General features: G+C 37.8%; 1 protein-coding gene across 1 annotated transcript in view; it reads left to right on the top strand.

Moving 5' to 3' along the window:
• mgat4b (alpha-1,3-mannosyl-glycoprotein 4-beta-N-acetylglucosaminyltransferase B) overlaps positions 1-10,818 on the top strand; it is an 80,306-nt gene extending 69,488 nt beyond the window's left edge. Inside the window, exons 11-15 of the mRNA XM_079351755.1 lie at positions 1,038-1,231; positions 1,631-1,709; positions 3,647-3,734; positions 6,476-6,588; positions 8,386-10,818. Of these exons, the coding sequence (XP_079207881.1) occupies positions 1,038-1,231; positions 1,631-1,709; positions 3,647-3,734; positions 6,476-6,588; positions 8,386-8,409 (498 nt within the window). The 3' untranslated portion in view covers positions 8,410-10,818. The remainder of the gene's footprint in view (positions 1-1,037; positions 1,232-1,630; positions 1,710-3,646; positions 3,735-6,475; positions 6,589-8,385) is intronic.
• Positions 10,819-14,778: the final 3,960 nt, after the last annotated feature.

Here is a 14,778-nt window from a genome sequence, read left to right as displayed (position 1 = left end):
ATGTTTGGCCATGACTGCTCTCATACCTCTTCAGAGAGAAGCTTTTCTGAAGAATAACAACTTCACATTTGGCATTAGCCTGAATTATTCCACCACCAAAGGTCAGCTGTCAAGGAACGGTAAAGTTAAAGTCTCCAAAAGTTGTTTAAAATACAACTGTGACATATAAATGTTGCAACTATGGTTCAACTTTTCTTTTTTTACAAATCATTTCCACAACCAGACTATACAGACTATAACTCGTTCTCAAAGGCGTAGTGTTGCAGTCTTTATTACATTAAAAACAAAGTTGCAGTTGTTAACCTTTGTGGGCTACATTTTATAACTATGGGATGTTCTTCTTTGACAAACAATCAAAAACAATAAAATGCCTCTTAAAATGCTTCTAAGTAACACCAACAGGGATGCATGCTTCTGTTGTTTACTCCTGTTCTTTCGTAGTGTCTGCAATGACCTAAAACAGGATTAGTCATCAGGACAGCTCGCAGGACTGGCAGTGATACCAGTCTGTGTAAAACGCTGTTAGAAATTTCAAATGACTAACACTTTGTAACATTTTCTGGTCATTGCTTTCTGTTTTCACATTCATTTTCACTCTTAGAGGAAACACGGACATAAATGAGATTATAATTCCCTGAATACATCTCTCTGTTTCTTTGGTGAGAAGCTATACATCAACAGCTCAATTAGATTTGTAATAGAGATGGGTTATAAGTATTGTATAATACTCTGCTGACGCCAGCAGTGGCAGTAGAGCATCTTAATGCTGTACGCTAACTGGTTTTAAATAGCAGAAGAAAGCATTACTGTCAAATGGCACCACTGTAGCCATACAGACTGCAGACATGCCAAGATTCTAACTGAGCATCTCTTCACTGGAGGAACAATCTATTTTATTAAATAAAAAGAGTCAATGCAATGATCTACTTCACTTGGTATTCTCGAGTGCAATAATTGTAAGTGAAATTTGAATTGTGATTTCCCTTGAATTACACGTCCCATTACTTTAACTAAATGAACTCCATGTTTATCTGCAGGATAAGGACTTTGGGAAACAGACCCTCCATAAAGGTCACGCCAACCCGCTGGCCGAGGTGACGACCAGTCTGAAGACCTACCAGCACTTCACCTTGGAGAAAGCCTACCTAGGGGAGGACTTCTTCTGGGCGTTCACCCCAGTAGCGGGGGACTTCATACGGATACGATTCTTCACACCTGTCCGCATCGAGAGGTCGGTACCAGGGTGTTCGAGTCAAAGGTCGGCAATGACAGGAGGTTACAGAGTTCAAGAGGGATTGAGACGATACAAGGTCCTCATGTTCAAAAGATAGAGGTTACAAGTCATTCAAGAGCAAACTAGACTGCTTGTCAACGGTTTTTCCTTGGGAATGATGTATGCGACGCTAAGCAGTGCAACAAGAGTGAAAGACTGAACAGATGGGGCTCCCTTGGGAGGTTTATTGAGGTAATTTTGAACCACTATTGTGGTTTTATGTGAGTCCACCCTCAAGGCCCCATTCTGTTGCCTGCATGGCCTGTTAAGAAGCTGCACCTCTGCTAACATGTTTGTCTACTTTAATATAAATTCAATAAGACTTTGTGCTTCTTTTGGCCTCTCTTTATCTTTCAGGTATTTCTTTCGGAGTGGAAACATTGAACATCCAGGAGACAAACTTTTCAACACATCAGTGGAGGTTCTGCCCTTCGATGTGAGTGATTCTGAACTCAGTGATCAATCATAAATCTCTGATCTTCTCTCTAAAGTTGTGTCCATCATTTTTACTGCTGTTCGAAACATTATACTCAACAAGGTAAAAGCTGACACCTCCAAGCACTGTCACATCTCAAAGGAGTCTGGGGGTGTTGAAAAACGAGTCACAAAATCAAAAAGAGCGAACAGGTTAGACAGTGTAAATTTAGAAGTAAGAAAGGCAAATAGTTTTATTTCCCAGCAAGTTTAAAGTACTGGCCCAATTTCTTCAAAGAGTCATGTTTTTCTGTAACCTGAAAGAACTAAAGCTTCTTTTCTAATCCTTTTAACTTTAGCTTTGACCTCAAATAAAAGTGATTGAATTACTTCATTTTGGACCTTGTTAACAAACTGTCAGATTAAGTAACAGCCAGGTTTCCTTCCTTGTTGAACTTCTCTTTCCCCGGTCTCAGATATTAATTTAATATATTTTAACTTACAGACATTAGGGCTGTCAGACAATTACAATATTTAGTCTCAATTATTGGCCAGATTTCCTTAGTTTGTCTCGATGAATCTCATTTTAAATCCCATGTGATGAAATTCCTTTATTTTGCTGTAAAATGTTAATTTCTTAGGCTCTTATTTTGAATGTACACGCCTGTACTGTCTGTCCGATATCAAAAGGTGGATATTACTTTCGACTCGTTAGCTGAGCCAGCTGAGACTTTTTTCTGAAAGTGAAATGAAACGTTCAAAGATGCAGCAGCGTCATTCCATCACTGCGACTACAGGGAGACACCGATCAGACTTATCTACGGTGTGTCTAAAGAGACAAAATAGCATGAGATTTATCGCAATTAAAAAATTACATGTTTATTTACGAACTTAATTAATCACTATTAACTAGTGAATGCTGACAGTCCAAACAGAAATGATGCACAGAACTACAATAATTCATCCGAATGGAAATGAATTAATTAAGATTCTTAAATGAGTCATCATTACATTTCAAACAGGATCAGGTGTGATGTCTTTGCTATATCTATTTACCATGTCCTCCGACTCTAGCGTCAGCTCCATGTGTCACTAAGAACAGCCTCAGTTTCTGGATGTTTTCAGAACTAGGTAGAATGACAGATCGCTGCATCTTCCTGCTCCTCGGCTGTACGATAAAGGATGATTAAGAATAAAGAGTTCCTGCAGGAGACAGTGACATAAACAGAGAAGAAGAGGAGCTCCCGCTGAGATCAACCTCAGCATAGGCTAATAAAAGAGGGACCAATGACATCAACCAGCACTTACATGTACAGCGAGCTCAGACACATGACTGAGATGGAGCAGGAGGTTGCCTGGGTAACGCTGACCAAAAGAAGAGGGAAGGAGGGGGGATGAGTACAAGAGCTGATAGGAGAAGAGGATGGGACTTTCCAACAACAAAAACAACAAGAAGGATCAACTGAAATGATTGGACTTCAGTGTGTAGCATGGAGGCGAAAAGTGACAGAAATATTTGCAGCTTTGAATAGAAATCTCTGTGTTTTTAAACTTTAGAACGAGCTTCATCCACAGATAAATCAAGGCATCTTCTACACATGTTTTAACAGTAGAAAAAAAACATCCTTACATTCAAACATAGCCCAGAATCAAAAAGATTTACTTTTTTGTGATCTGTAAAACACCAAAACAAGTCAAAAGTTGAATAAAACTACTGTCAATGAACCACGGTTGTAGTCCCATTGTCAGGATCAGACGGGGATTTTAGAGCCCACAAAAAAAAAATATTCTCACACGCAAAATCAAATTTCAATTTGGCAACTGTGTGCTATGATAAAGCAGCTTTTGTTGTTGCCTCTGAAGCTTGAATTATTTCCAATTTACCCATATAATCATGTAATTAATGCAGCTGGAATAAGTAACTGTGACAGGGCTTTGAATACGCGTTTGTTTTTCCAGAATATTCAGGCAGAGAAAGAGGCCTTGACAGAAGGGAGGGAGAGGACACCAAAGTACCATCGGACAGAAGACGGATTCATCAGAATAGGTGAGTGATGACATCATCAGCTGCTTGGCACCTACAGTGTGATTCGCTCCGTGATAATCAATAAAGTTCAGTGAGTTTGTCCTAATGAGCTTAATAGGCTTAACGAGCTGTCTGCTAACAGAGGAGAGTTATTCAGGGCAACATTCCTCTGCCTTTGTTTGTCTGCTTCAGAGAGGACAAACACAAGTAGAAACGTCTACACTTGTGAGGACTCTTTTTTGCTTCATGCATTACTCAACCTCATGACTGAACCCTTAAAACAAAATCCCTCCGCTTCTTAACCCTTCTTAACCCTAAAAAACACTGACTTCTAACTAATTAACTGATTGAGGAATGGGTAGTTTGTTACTCCCTTTTCTTTTTTTCATTTTGCAGAACTTTATGTTTTGTAGCTGTTTTTGTTCTTTTTTTTTTTCTTTATGGATTTAATTTTCGTCTTGCCTGGTTCAGGTGAGATACGCTGATTTACATTGGGTGAAAATATTTCAGAAATGTTCACTGAGAATACGCAATAATTGACTTCAGCAACATAAATATGAAAATTGTGATATCATGTAATCGTTACATTTATAAAGATCACCAAACACAAGGAGCTAAATGTGAATTTTTGGTACTTATTACAATAAATTTGATTATTTGAGGTGTCTGTATTGTGCACATCTGTTGTTGTTTTTTTTCAGACATCAACAAAAGCAATAATCCCGAAATTAAGACTAAATAACAGCAGATATGTGTGAAAGAGGGAAGCTTTACAGAAACAAAACAAACAGGAAGGAGCGCAGTAGGAATAGAGGAGGGTAGTCTTTGATCTGACATCATAAATTACCAGCAGCTCTTTATCTCTTTCATTAATTTTTCATGAGTCGGCCGATCGATGCGGCTGACTCTTCTTAACTTTTATAATTTCCGCAGGATGCCTCCGGATGTTCTGTGCCAGAACAAAAAAGCGGACATTATAAAAAATGTACTTTTACAGTGTTTGTGAAGGATATATTTGGGTAACCTGAGTGTCTATTGACCCACAAAATGTAAAGTAAATCCATCCAGTCCTTTGTTTGTGGTCTGCATAAGTCTTACAACACAGGGTAAAATGCTCCCTTTCTAATTTTCTCAGCTTGTGACATCGCAAGTTGGATTCTTTAAAAAAAAAAAAAAACCTGTTTGATACCAAGACAAAAACAACAACAAAAACTCCTCAGCACCCAATTTTGGGTCGTTTCTTTCTTCTCAGTTGTGGTCAAAAAAAAACCCCAGCACATTGTCTAACTTGCACAAATCTTTCAGTAACAAATATTTGCCAAAGTTTTTGTTTAATTTAGACAATGTGCAGAGGTTTGCCAGTGATTGGTGAATTCCTCTCATTCACACGATCTGTCTTTTTTAACAGAGGTTGTTGTTGTTTTTTAAGCTTTGGTTCTTTTAAACACTTTTGTTTTAAACTAACAGAAATTGTATTGTTTAAAAACACGAGGTAGCTAACAGTAGCAAAGTGTTGAACATTTTGACAACCTAAGTAGGAGAGTATGCTTGAGTTTCAATCATGAGACTATTTGAAGGTGTCATTTAAAGTTTACAGAGAGTTTCAGGGACTGAATCCTGCCAAATTAATGGAGACGTGTAAAAAGAAGTTACTGACCTAAAATAACTCAGATTAAATAAAAACTTATCTGATCCTGTTTTTATTTGAACCTCGGGGTTTTATTTTCTCCTTTGTCTGTCTCTGTTTCTCAGAAAAGCTCAGAGACAGTCGTACACATGTCGATGGATGCTGAAATAAATCCGTTAGAGCCACAATGATAATCGATAACACTGGGTGATAAAACGATAAAGCACACCCAGACACTGCTCTTTGTTGGGATTACTGTATCACTCCTACCTGGAGGCGTCGCTGGCATCATGATAATCCCCAGTAAATGAATCCTCTGAAGTATTACTGCTCTGTTGAGGTGCACAGAAACTAAAGCCTGCCATCACTGTGCGTAAATAAGAGACGACACGGCTTCAGATGGAGAACCACAGGGAACACTTAATGGACTTTGGGTAAACGTAATGGCTCTTTAAAACCCTGTATGTCGGCACAAAATAATCCTTAAAGATTATTCCTTTATTACTCAACTCAAACAACATATTTAAATAAATGATGAACCCAAGAACCATTACAAACCATTACAAACCAATGATAGGTGATCTGTTTTAAGACTGGCACATTGATAGATAACTATCTATCGTATCATATGTAGTGTCTGTGGCTTTGGAGAATCACATACTGTATCACTAAAAAGTTGAACTTTCCATGAGCTCAGACTATCAGCTCTGTTTTGAGCTCAGTGACAATGCATTACCAGCTAATCCAAGAGGGATTAAATGGAATATCTGAAGTATATTTTAAGAAGTAAGAGCATTTTCTTCAACACAGAGGAACACCTAATCCTTTTCACAACCCGTCATCATGAGCACATTTAAAGATACAGGACAACAAAATCTAACTGAAGTATGTAACTACATACAATGGAAAAACTCACAAATCTATTTAAGAGTACCGGTTTGTCATTCAACAGGCAGAAGTTAAGTAGTTGGATGTGACAAATACCATGTGTTTTCAACAGAGGTCACAAAGAGTTCATTGTAAAAGTAACAACGCAATCAAAAACAGAGGCCTCCGCAACTGAAAGTCAGGGAACAATGAAGATATTTATAAACCCAACTGCTCATCAGGTTTAATCACAATTTTTATCTTTTAGGAAACTTCCAGAAAGGCATTGCAGAGGGGGAGGTTGACCCCACCTTTGGGCCCCTGGAGGCGATGCGTCTCTCTGTGATAACGGACTCACCGGTCTGGGTGATCCTCAGCGAGGTGAGACCGCTCGGCTTGGATTCATCCAAAAACGCTTCTTGTACCCTGAAGAAAAGAGCTCCTAAAGAGGTTTCTAAGGAAGCTCAGGAGGTTCACGTCAATGGACTGTCAATCCTCTGGCGTTCATACTTGTACGCCTTTAAACTCGTCACAGAATATTCCTTTGAGATCCAATCATAAAAGTGTCTAACCAGGTGTGCTCTCATTGTTCAGTGTCACTGGCGTGGTGTAACACATTGTGGAAGGCAGGGGGGAAAAATGGAATATGCTAGACTTTCTCTCAGGAGGACTTGAAGTGTCCTAGATGCGATTGATTTTTGCAGCGACAGGTCCCAAATCCTTATGTATGCAGGATGGAGCTATAGTCGTACCGTGCTCGTAACGTGAAGTTTGACCTCGGCATTAGCGGAGCTTCAGATGGCTTCAAAGTCAGTTGAAAGTTAAATGAATGTAAAATTGGATTTTAGGCGTCCTTGAGAGGGTTTTTTAAAGCTCCTGATGGAACTTCAGTAGATTGGGAGATGTTTTTAATGTCTGAGAGATATCTTTTAGCCCCCACAAACGTGCCTTGAGGGGATGAAGGATTTGCAAAATGTTCTTGAAAGAGTTCCTGGTTATAAGGATAAAAGGCTTAAGAAACTATTGAAGGGTTTGATAGATATTCTTGAGAGTATAAACCAATAAAATCTGAACAAATCTTTGTGCCCCTGGCCTGCAGCTTCACACAATCAACTCAATAAACTAATGTATGTAAAAAAAATGTATGGCCAAATAACCTGCAAGAGTCTGATAAGAGACGCTCTTTGATGTAAGCCTACATAACAAGGTTGTTGTAAAGGTTTAAAAAGTAGGACTATAAACTGCTGACCTCTCTGAGGGTTTCTGAAGGGAAAATCGCTCAACCTTAACCCTTAAAGGAATGCATTAGTCTGGGTTTACTGCAGACTTCTCATGACGTCTGAGAGGATTTTCCATCCTGACAGCTGGAACATTTCTGGAGCAAACACTGAATATTTGAACGTCTTTTATCCACAGCTGAATATTAAAGTTTAATCTTTGAATATCTGGATCGCTATCAGACTTTTAGAAATCTGTCTTATTCCCACTTTATAAAAGTGACAGTAAGTACAATTACTTAGAAACTCAGTCTAAATAGAAATGTTGATATACACTTCAACACATCTCATGATGAAAATAGTTTTTGATGCTTTGCATTGTCTGCCAGCTTTAATTTTTTATTTCCTTACTTTCATACTGTATTTATATATTGTTGTGCTAAAATAAGTGGCCTTATGTTGTGTGGTCATGAGTACACTGCAAAAACTCAAAAGCACTGACATTAACGTGTAATTATTAAATCTATGATTGCATTCATATCTTGGATTAAGATGTTTATCTGGACTTGTCAGATGAATGCAGCTATTAAGTATTTTGACAAGAAATAAAGCACATACACTTGCTTAGTTTGCTGTGTGCAGCTGCTATTGACTGTTTTTTATTTTATTTTATGGATAGAGTATTTGGGGAAAAAAACAAGCCATGTGCTTTTCAAAAAAAGAAATAGATAATTACCAACTAAGAACAGGCAAAGTGGATTGAATTGCACACCAATAAATCTGACTGACTTGAGGATAAACAACCGAGCATGAATGACAGTTAAAATACAAACAAAGAAAAGCATGCACAGGACTGACTTCAAGAAGACTATAGGAAAAAGATGCTCTCTACCTTTCACTCTACATTTAGGAAATATGACGTTCTCATCAGTTCTTATTGCTTCTCTCTGCTCTCCCTCAGATCTTCATAAAGAAAGCAGACTGAAGCTCTGCCCCCCCCCCCCTCACTGTTACCTCAGCTCCTCCGAGTGTTCAGCCGAGCCAACCGGAGGCCAGTCAGCTGCCGCCCCGCTGACCAGAACCTCACCGCGGTGCCACAGTGCCGCCATCTGGACGGACCTCAATACTGCAGGGCTGCAGAGACTGAAAACACAGACCACACAGACGGACTGTGGACGAGAAGAGAGAGAGAGACAACGCTGTATTTAACCCTGAAGAGTCTGTATTTATGTGTACATACAGTAAGTAAATGTTGAAACACTGGTGATAGTCTAATCATCACTTCTGATGATCAAACTGCTGCTTCTAAAGACTCAAAGGCCTCTTTCTATCCGGACCTTTCTACCAACACCAGTGGCCCCACAGTGTGTGCATTTAGAGCTGTACACACTTCATGAGTGTGTGTGCGTGCGTGCGTGTGTGTGTGTGTGTGTGTGTGCGTGCGTGCGTGTGTGTGTGCGTGCATGCGTGCGTGCGTGTGTGTGTAGTCGCTGCTCGGGGTACAGTCCTCCCATCAGAGAGCATTTTGCCTTAAAGAAGAAGAAGAGCCCTTAAACACTGCAACATGTAGCGACAACAGTACCCACAATCCTTTGCTGCGACCTCTGACCTTTTCACATCTTTGTGGCTTGAAACTACTGATGACGGCTGTTCTTTGACTTTTTTAATGACGTTTTTTAAGTTGTATTTTGTTTGTGTTTACTGAGGCCTTTTCAATGACAACTGCTCTGTTAGGTTCTGCAGTACTCCAATGTATGTAAACATCGGACACAGTAAAGTGCAGTACTGTGCTATACTCTACTACCATTTACTTCACTCTACAGTAAGGTTGTCACAATACCAGAATTTTAAACTTTGATATAATGTTAGTAACACAAACAAAAATTAAAGTCCTAGTCACCCACTATTGAGTAATTTATTGTTTTAATTATTAAACATTTCAGCCAATGTAATGCAATTTAGACTGAGTGTGTGGGAGTTTGCCTTTTGATGGACTCATTCCTCTCCAACAAACCTGTCTTATGAAATAGACGTAGTTTTTTTCAAGCATCGGTACTTTTTGATGCTATCGATTATTCAAATCATCTTCATTTAAATCATGTGAAGTTGAAAAGAATCAAGATATGGATTACCTCACAGTACTCGAATGAGCTCTGAAGCCATGTGATGAACTCTGCAGTGCTCCAGGAAAGGCTTTAGGGGCGCATTTCAGCCCGATATGTTACATCTGTTGTCTTAAAACCTGCCAGCGTTAGACTAATTTAAAAAAGTTAAATTAAAAGAAATGGACAGCTGTTTAATAAACTGTTTTGCACAAGACTTTACAACAGCGATCTTTCTCAATGCTAAAAGGTTCCTGGAGCATATCACCTGTCCATCTATTGTAGGCTTCATTGACAGCAGTGAGGAAAATTGAAAACGGAAGAAACCTAAAGCTTTGTGGCTTCATACTTTTGTGTCAAAGCATTATCCCCAGGAGGCAGTTAAAAATGTTCCATACTTTAAATCCCATATGTTTTAAAACAACAAATACTGTTATTTTCAATAGTACTAAAAAGAATAAATGCTTTGAAAAAAAATGTTGTTCTCCAGTCTTATCTTTAACCAATCGCTGACAAAGAGTCTGCTGTTTAAATATGATGGCAATGGTTGTGTACAGAAAACATCGGCACCTGTCTTTTGCCAGTGTGGAGGTTTTTGCCTGCATTGTTTCAGTAGATAAAACATGGAATTAACCTGATACTGGTCACCAAGGACTTTTTTCTGTGTGGTATCTAAACAGCGATCAATACTGTTAGACTTTACGAAAATCATGGTTTAAAAATCTGCTGTGATGACAACCCTCCTCGACAGTACTCTTGATAAATACAGTCCAGTTATTTACTCTGCAGTTCTTTACTGTACGTCACTGTACTCTGATGTACTTCTCAGTTATCTAATTGACCTTTTAGTACTTACAATACTTCGCAGCACTTTCATGTAGTTGATGGTACCCTTATCTGATGTAGTCTAATTTACAATAGCTCTGCAGAGCTCTTACTGTACATCACAGTACTTTGATATTTTGATTAAATAAACTTAATTGTCTGACCCAACTGTGACAGAGATTCTTTTGAAACACTACACAAAGTACAGACATTAAAAATGGGACTGTTCAAAAACAGGTATTGTGAGTGTCTATTTTAGGTTGTTTGAATTGTTTGCAGCGCTCTGATTTGCCTCACAGTGCTCTGTGGTACTCTACAGTTTCCTCTGCTGTGTTCTATTGTACTGTACTGTACTGTTGTTTTTCAACCCTGTGCAAAAAGAGATTCACTTCTTTTCTATTTTCTTTTCTCCCTCGGTCTCATATTCACACTTTTGACACTTTAAATAAATAGTGTAAACTATACAATTCTTCCAGTGTATTTTTATTCTTTCACTGACCCTCTCTCTAAATGTTTTATTATCACACCAGAGAAGTTCTTCATAAATGGTTTCCTTTAAATATAAATGTTGTTTTCTCCAGTTCTTGTCTCCACATGCTTTACATTTAATTTATATATTGCTTTAAAATAGTTATTTGATAATTTAATATCAGTTTCTTATCCTGCAGTCTACATTTTGTTATTACAACTCCAAACTCAAAAACAAACAAAAAACCTAATACAAGAGCACACAATTAAAGGGAGGGATTGAGCACAAAACCCAGATTTCATGACATAAGGCTCATTCCACCCGTCGACGCTGGACTTCATTCCACAGGCTGAACAGAAATTCACTTTTTCAGATTTGAAGTGAACTTCGTGTATTCGAGCTCCAGGAAACACAATGACCTTTCTTTGTAAGATGCACTGGAATGCATTGCTATAATCTTGTGTTTGTCTTTTGTATCCTTTAGATGAACTATTTAATGATCTTCAACTTTTATTAATCTGTGACTTGTAATAAAGGCAGAATTTAAATGTCTTTTCTGATGTAGTTTTTGAGAGACACTGTGGTGTTATAATTTTATTATAATGAGTTTGTTTTGGGTTTGTGTTAAGATTTCTGTGAATGTCATCAGGTGTGATCAAAGTAAATGATGAAATACCTATCACTGCTCATGATCACAGAAAAACTTACGGTTAAATTTATTTCAATTTCATAAAGAAAAAAAAAAAGAGGTACCTGGGCTGCAAATCCAGAGTGATTCTGTTGTTTTTAAACCTGGGCCTTGTTTTAAGATATTTTGGAATTTAATTGTCTAAATGGTACAAACAAGTTGTGAATGTCTCCCATAGTTTTCTTCATCCTGCAGCAGTGAAACCAGCTGTACGTCTGCATTAAAATCATGGATGGATCAGTGTGTCCTCTACAAGTTGTTGTTTTTGTCCCTGACAGGCTCAGATTGTTATTGTAAGAGTCTGACAACATGACAGAAAGGACCCCTACAGAGATCGACCTTTATGTTAAACAGGAAGAGGACTTTTTTTTTTTTTCAAAAACAGAAACAGCTGTTACATCCCTCGCTGCATACACACAAGACTACATGAACAAAAACAGAAAATCTACAAAGCTGCCTCAGTTTTCGAGGGTTAGGCCTTCTCGTGTGACACAAAACTGCTGTGTAAGATCCAAACTAGACATTTTAAATCACAAAAGCCACACAATGACAAAAAGGGCAGCAGTAGATCACCACTCCTGTGTTCTGTGAGGTCAAATTATAGCATTATCAATGAAGTCTGGAGTGTGTATTTAATTTTTGATATAGCATGCTTATGCTATTTAAAACATTTAAAGCATCAAAGCTGAGCTAAATGCCTGAGGCTGTGGTAGACCAGCAAGTCCTGTTCTGTGAGGTCAAATCATTGTTTTTGTTTGATGAAGTCTGGTGTCTTTGAAGAAAATGATGTAACAGCTGTTCTGTTTTGTTTTTCTTACTTTACATTTCATAGCTGATTCAATTATATAGCTGTCTGAAAAGCCACCAGACGATTCAAAACCCCACTTTTTTTTTTTTTTTACCTAACAGAAGATAAAAGCTGCTGGTCTTTGAAGTGGGTTAGTATGTTTGTGTTACAGAGTAACCTTGGGGTTCTGGTTTAATTATTCTACTTTCATCACAACAGTTTTAACAGACAATAACACAAACTAACCAAATTTAAGTAGTGGCAACTGATCTGCCCGCAACTCCTGTGTTTGTGACGGTGAAATGACAGTTTTTGTCACTGGAGTTTAGTGTAGTAGAGAATGATGTAACAGCTCTTTGTGGTTTGAAACAAATCCTCTTTCTCTGTAGGAAGACCTTCCTGTAACATTGTCAGATAACAGTCTGTTAGTGTCAGTGACAAAAACTACAACTTTTTTTTTTAACTAAGAAGAGGGATTTTGTGTCTTTTTCTTCATATGTTGGAACTATTTGGGTGTTTAGGTAAGCATATCCTGATAAGATTCACATGACTATTTCCAGATAAGAAATTATATGAACTACTTATTGGAAAAGGTATTTTCAGGGAATATTTTAAGAGTGTTGAAAAGCAGTGTCATGCTTCATCACAGTGAATAGAGGGAATAAAAGCAGCATGTGTTTCTGAGGTGACGGTCACATGAATGAGTTCACATGATCCTCACAGCTCTGCTCTGACATGCTGAGAACATGAAGGAGTAGCTTAGCACTTGTGTTTTCTTGCTCCTAATTTAATGTCATTAGTCAATAATTAACGAGATCTTCTTTAATTTATAATTATCTAAAAGTTATTTCCTTAAAACGTTGATCAATCTTTCTGACATGATTCCATGATTCATCAAAGTTTTGCCTTTAAAACTGCTTCAGGTGGTGCTAGTTTAAAAATCTTTAAAGGCGTAATGGGAAACATCCTGATTGTAGACATCTATGTAAATATATAGTGGAGTTATGACTTCCTTAAAAGATAGTAAGGTCAAAATCCTTCAGTTTGTTCTCAGCTTTATTACAACTTGAAGAAATTCTACACCAATCAGTTTTTTTTCTAGATTTTTTTTTTTTTTTTTTTGTCAAATATTTAATGTTTCTTTGAGGTCATTGACTGTGTTTTTGTATAGACAACACCTTGTCTCCTCATGCTGACCAAGCAGCAACTTCTGGTGTTGAAAAATGAAGCCAATGCTGGTGTGCAAAGAGCTGCAGTTTCTCTAATGTCTGCCTGAGTCACAAACGCTTATAGCCGTTTATAGCCTGGTACAAAAAAAATGTTGGTCTGATCAGCTCCTGTCTTCATCAGCACACATTGTACAGGTGAATTGTATATGTTAAATGTTTATTGAGGATGTGAGCTATACTCACAATTTGCCTATTTTCAAGGGGCCTGATGGACTCAGCTGCATTGTTGTAGTTTGTCAGAGGCTTAAGCTGATTAAAATGTATTTGCATGTATTTTGACTTTGTAGTGTACCCCGTGTCCTATATGTTAACATGGAGAATTGGATATGACTCATGAATGAATTAATGAAATGAATTAATGAAAACATGTATTGCCCCTATGGTTCCTGCACAGAGAGCATAAAAACATGATACAAACAAACATTTATCAGACAGAACAAAAAAAATAAAGCAAATAAAACACACTAAAGCATCACATTGTTAAAAAAGGGATTTTAGTAATATGTTAGATAAATTGCATGGTGCCAAGCATATCCTGTATAATCAGAGCTTGTTAAGCAGCTGGATGCTGCGGGGTGCAAACGATGTAATGCCTCTTTTAGTCATGGTCATTCTGTACCTGTGCTCTGAAGTCAAGACTTCATACTCCAAATAAAGGGGGTACAGAGGGTGTATGTGTATCGGTCTGTATGCTGCAGCCAGTCAGGAGGGGGGACTCTTAGTATTTTGACTTCACTCAGAAACTCATTGACCAGTTGAATGATATGCTCGAGATAGGTTATGTTTTTTTTATTTATTTATTTATTTATTTTAATTCTTATCGTTGGTTTTTCTTTTTCCAGAAATAAACCAGTGTTTTTGTGCAAGTGTGTCATTTTTTCTGAATTAATTTCTCTGCTGATCTCTCTCATGGAAAAATATGTGGTTTACATTCTTGGGCGTTTTGATACCATTTATTAATGAAATAACAGAGATTGCATCATTTTAAAAGCAAAATTAAAAAATGAGATCATATAATGTTGTGGATATCTTGGAGACAGAGACAGTAGCTCTGGACTGGACTTGTTGGTCTCCTTCATCTGCAAACGATTAAATATCAAACATACAAACCCACATTTGCGTAAAATCAACATATAAAGCTCAATTCTTCAGTGACAGCGCATAATTATTCCTGCTGCTGTTTTCTCCGCTTCAATCGTCTTTTCATGAGCCACCTCTCATCCAATCAGAGCACACTTCCCCCAGACACCTCGA

This window comes from Symphodus melops (assembly GCF_947650265.1).
Source record: "Symphodus melops genome assembly, chromosome: 9".
In the NCBI taxonomy this organism is placed as follows: domain Eukaryota; kingdom Metazoa; phylum Chordata; class Actinopteri; order Labriformes; family Labridae; genus Symphodus; species Symphodus melops.
The sequence above is the reverse complement of the archived record's forward strand: the minus strand, read 5'-3'. Positions and strand labels throughout refer to the sequence as shown.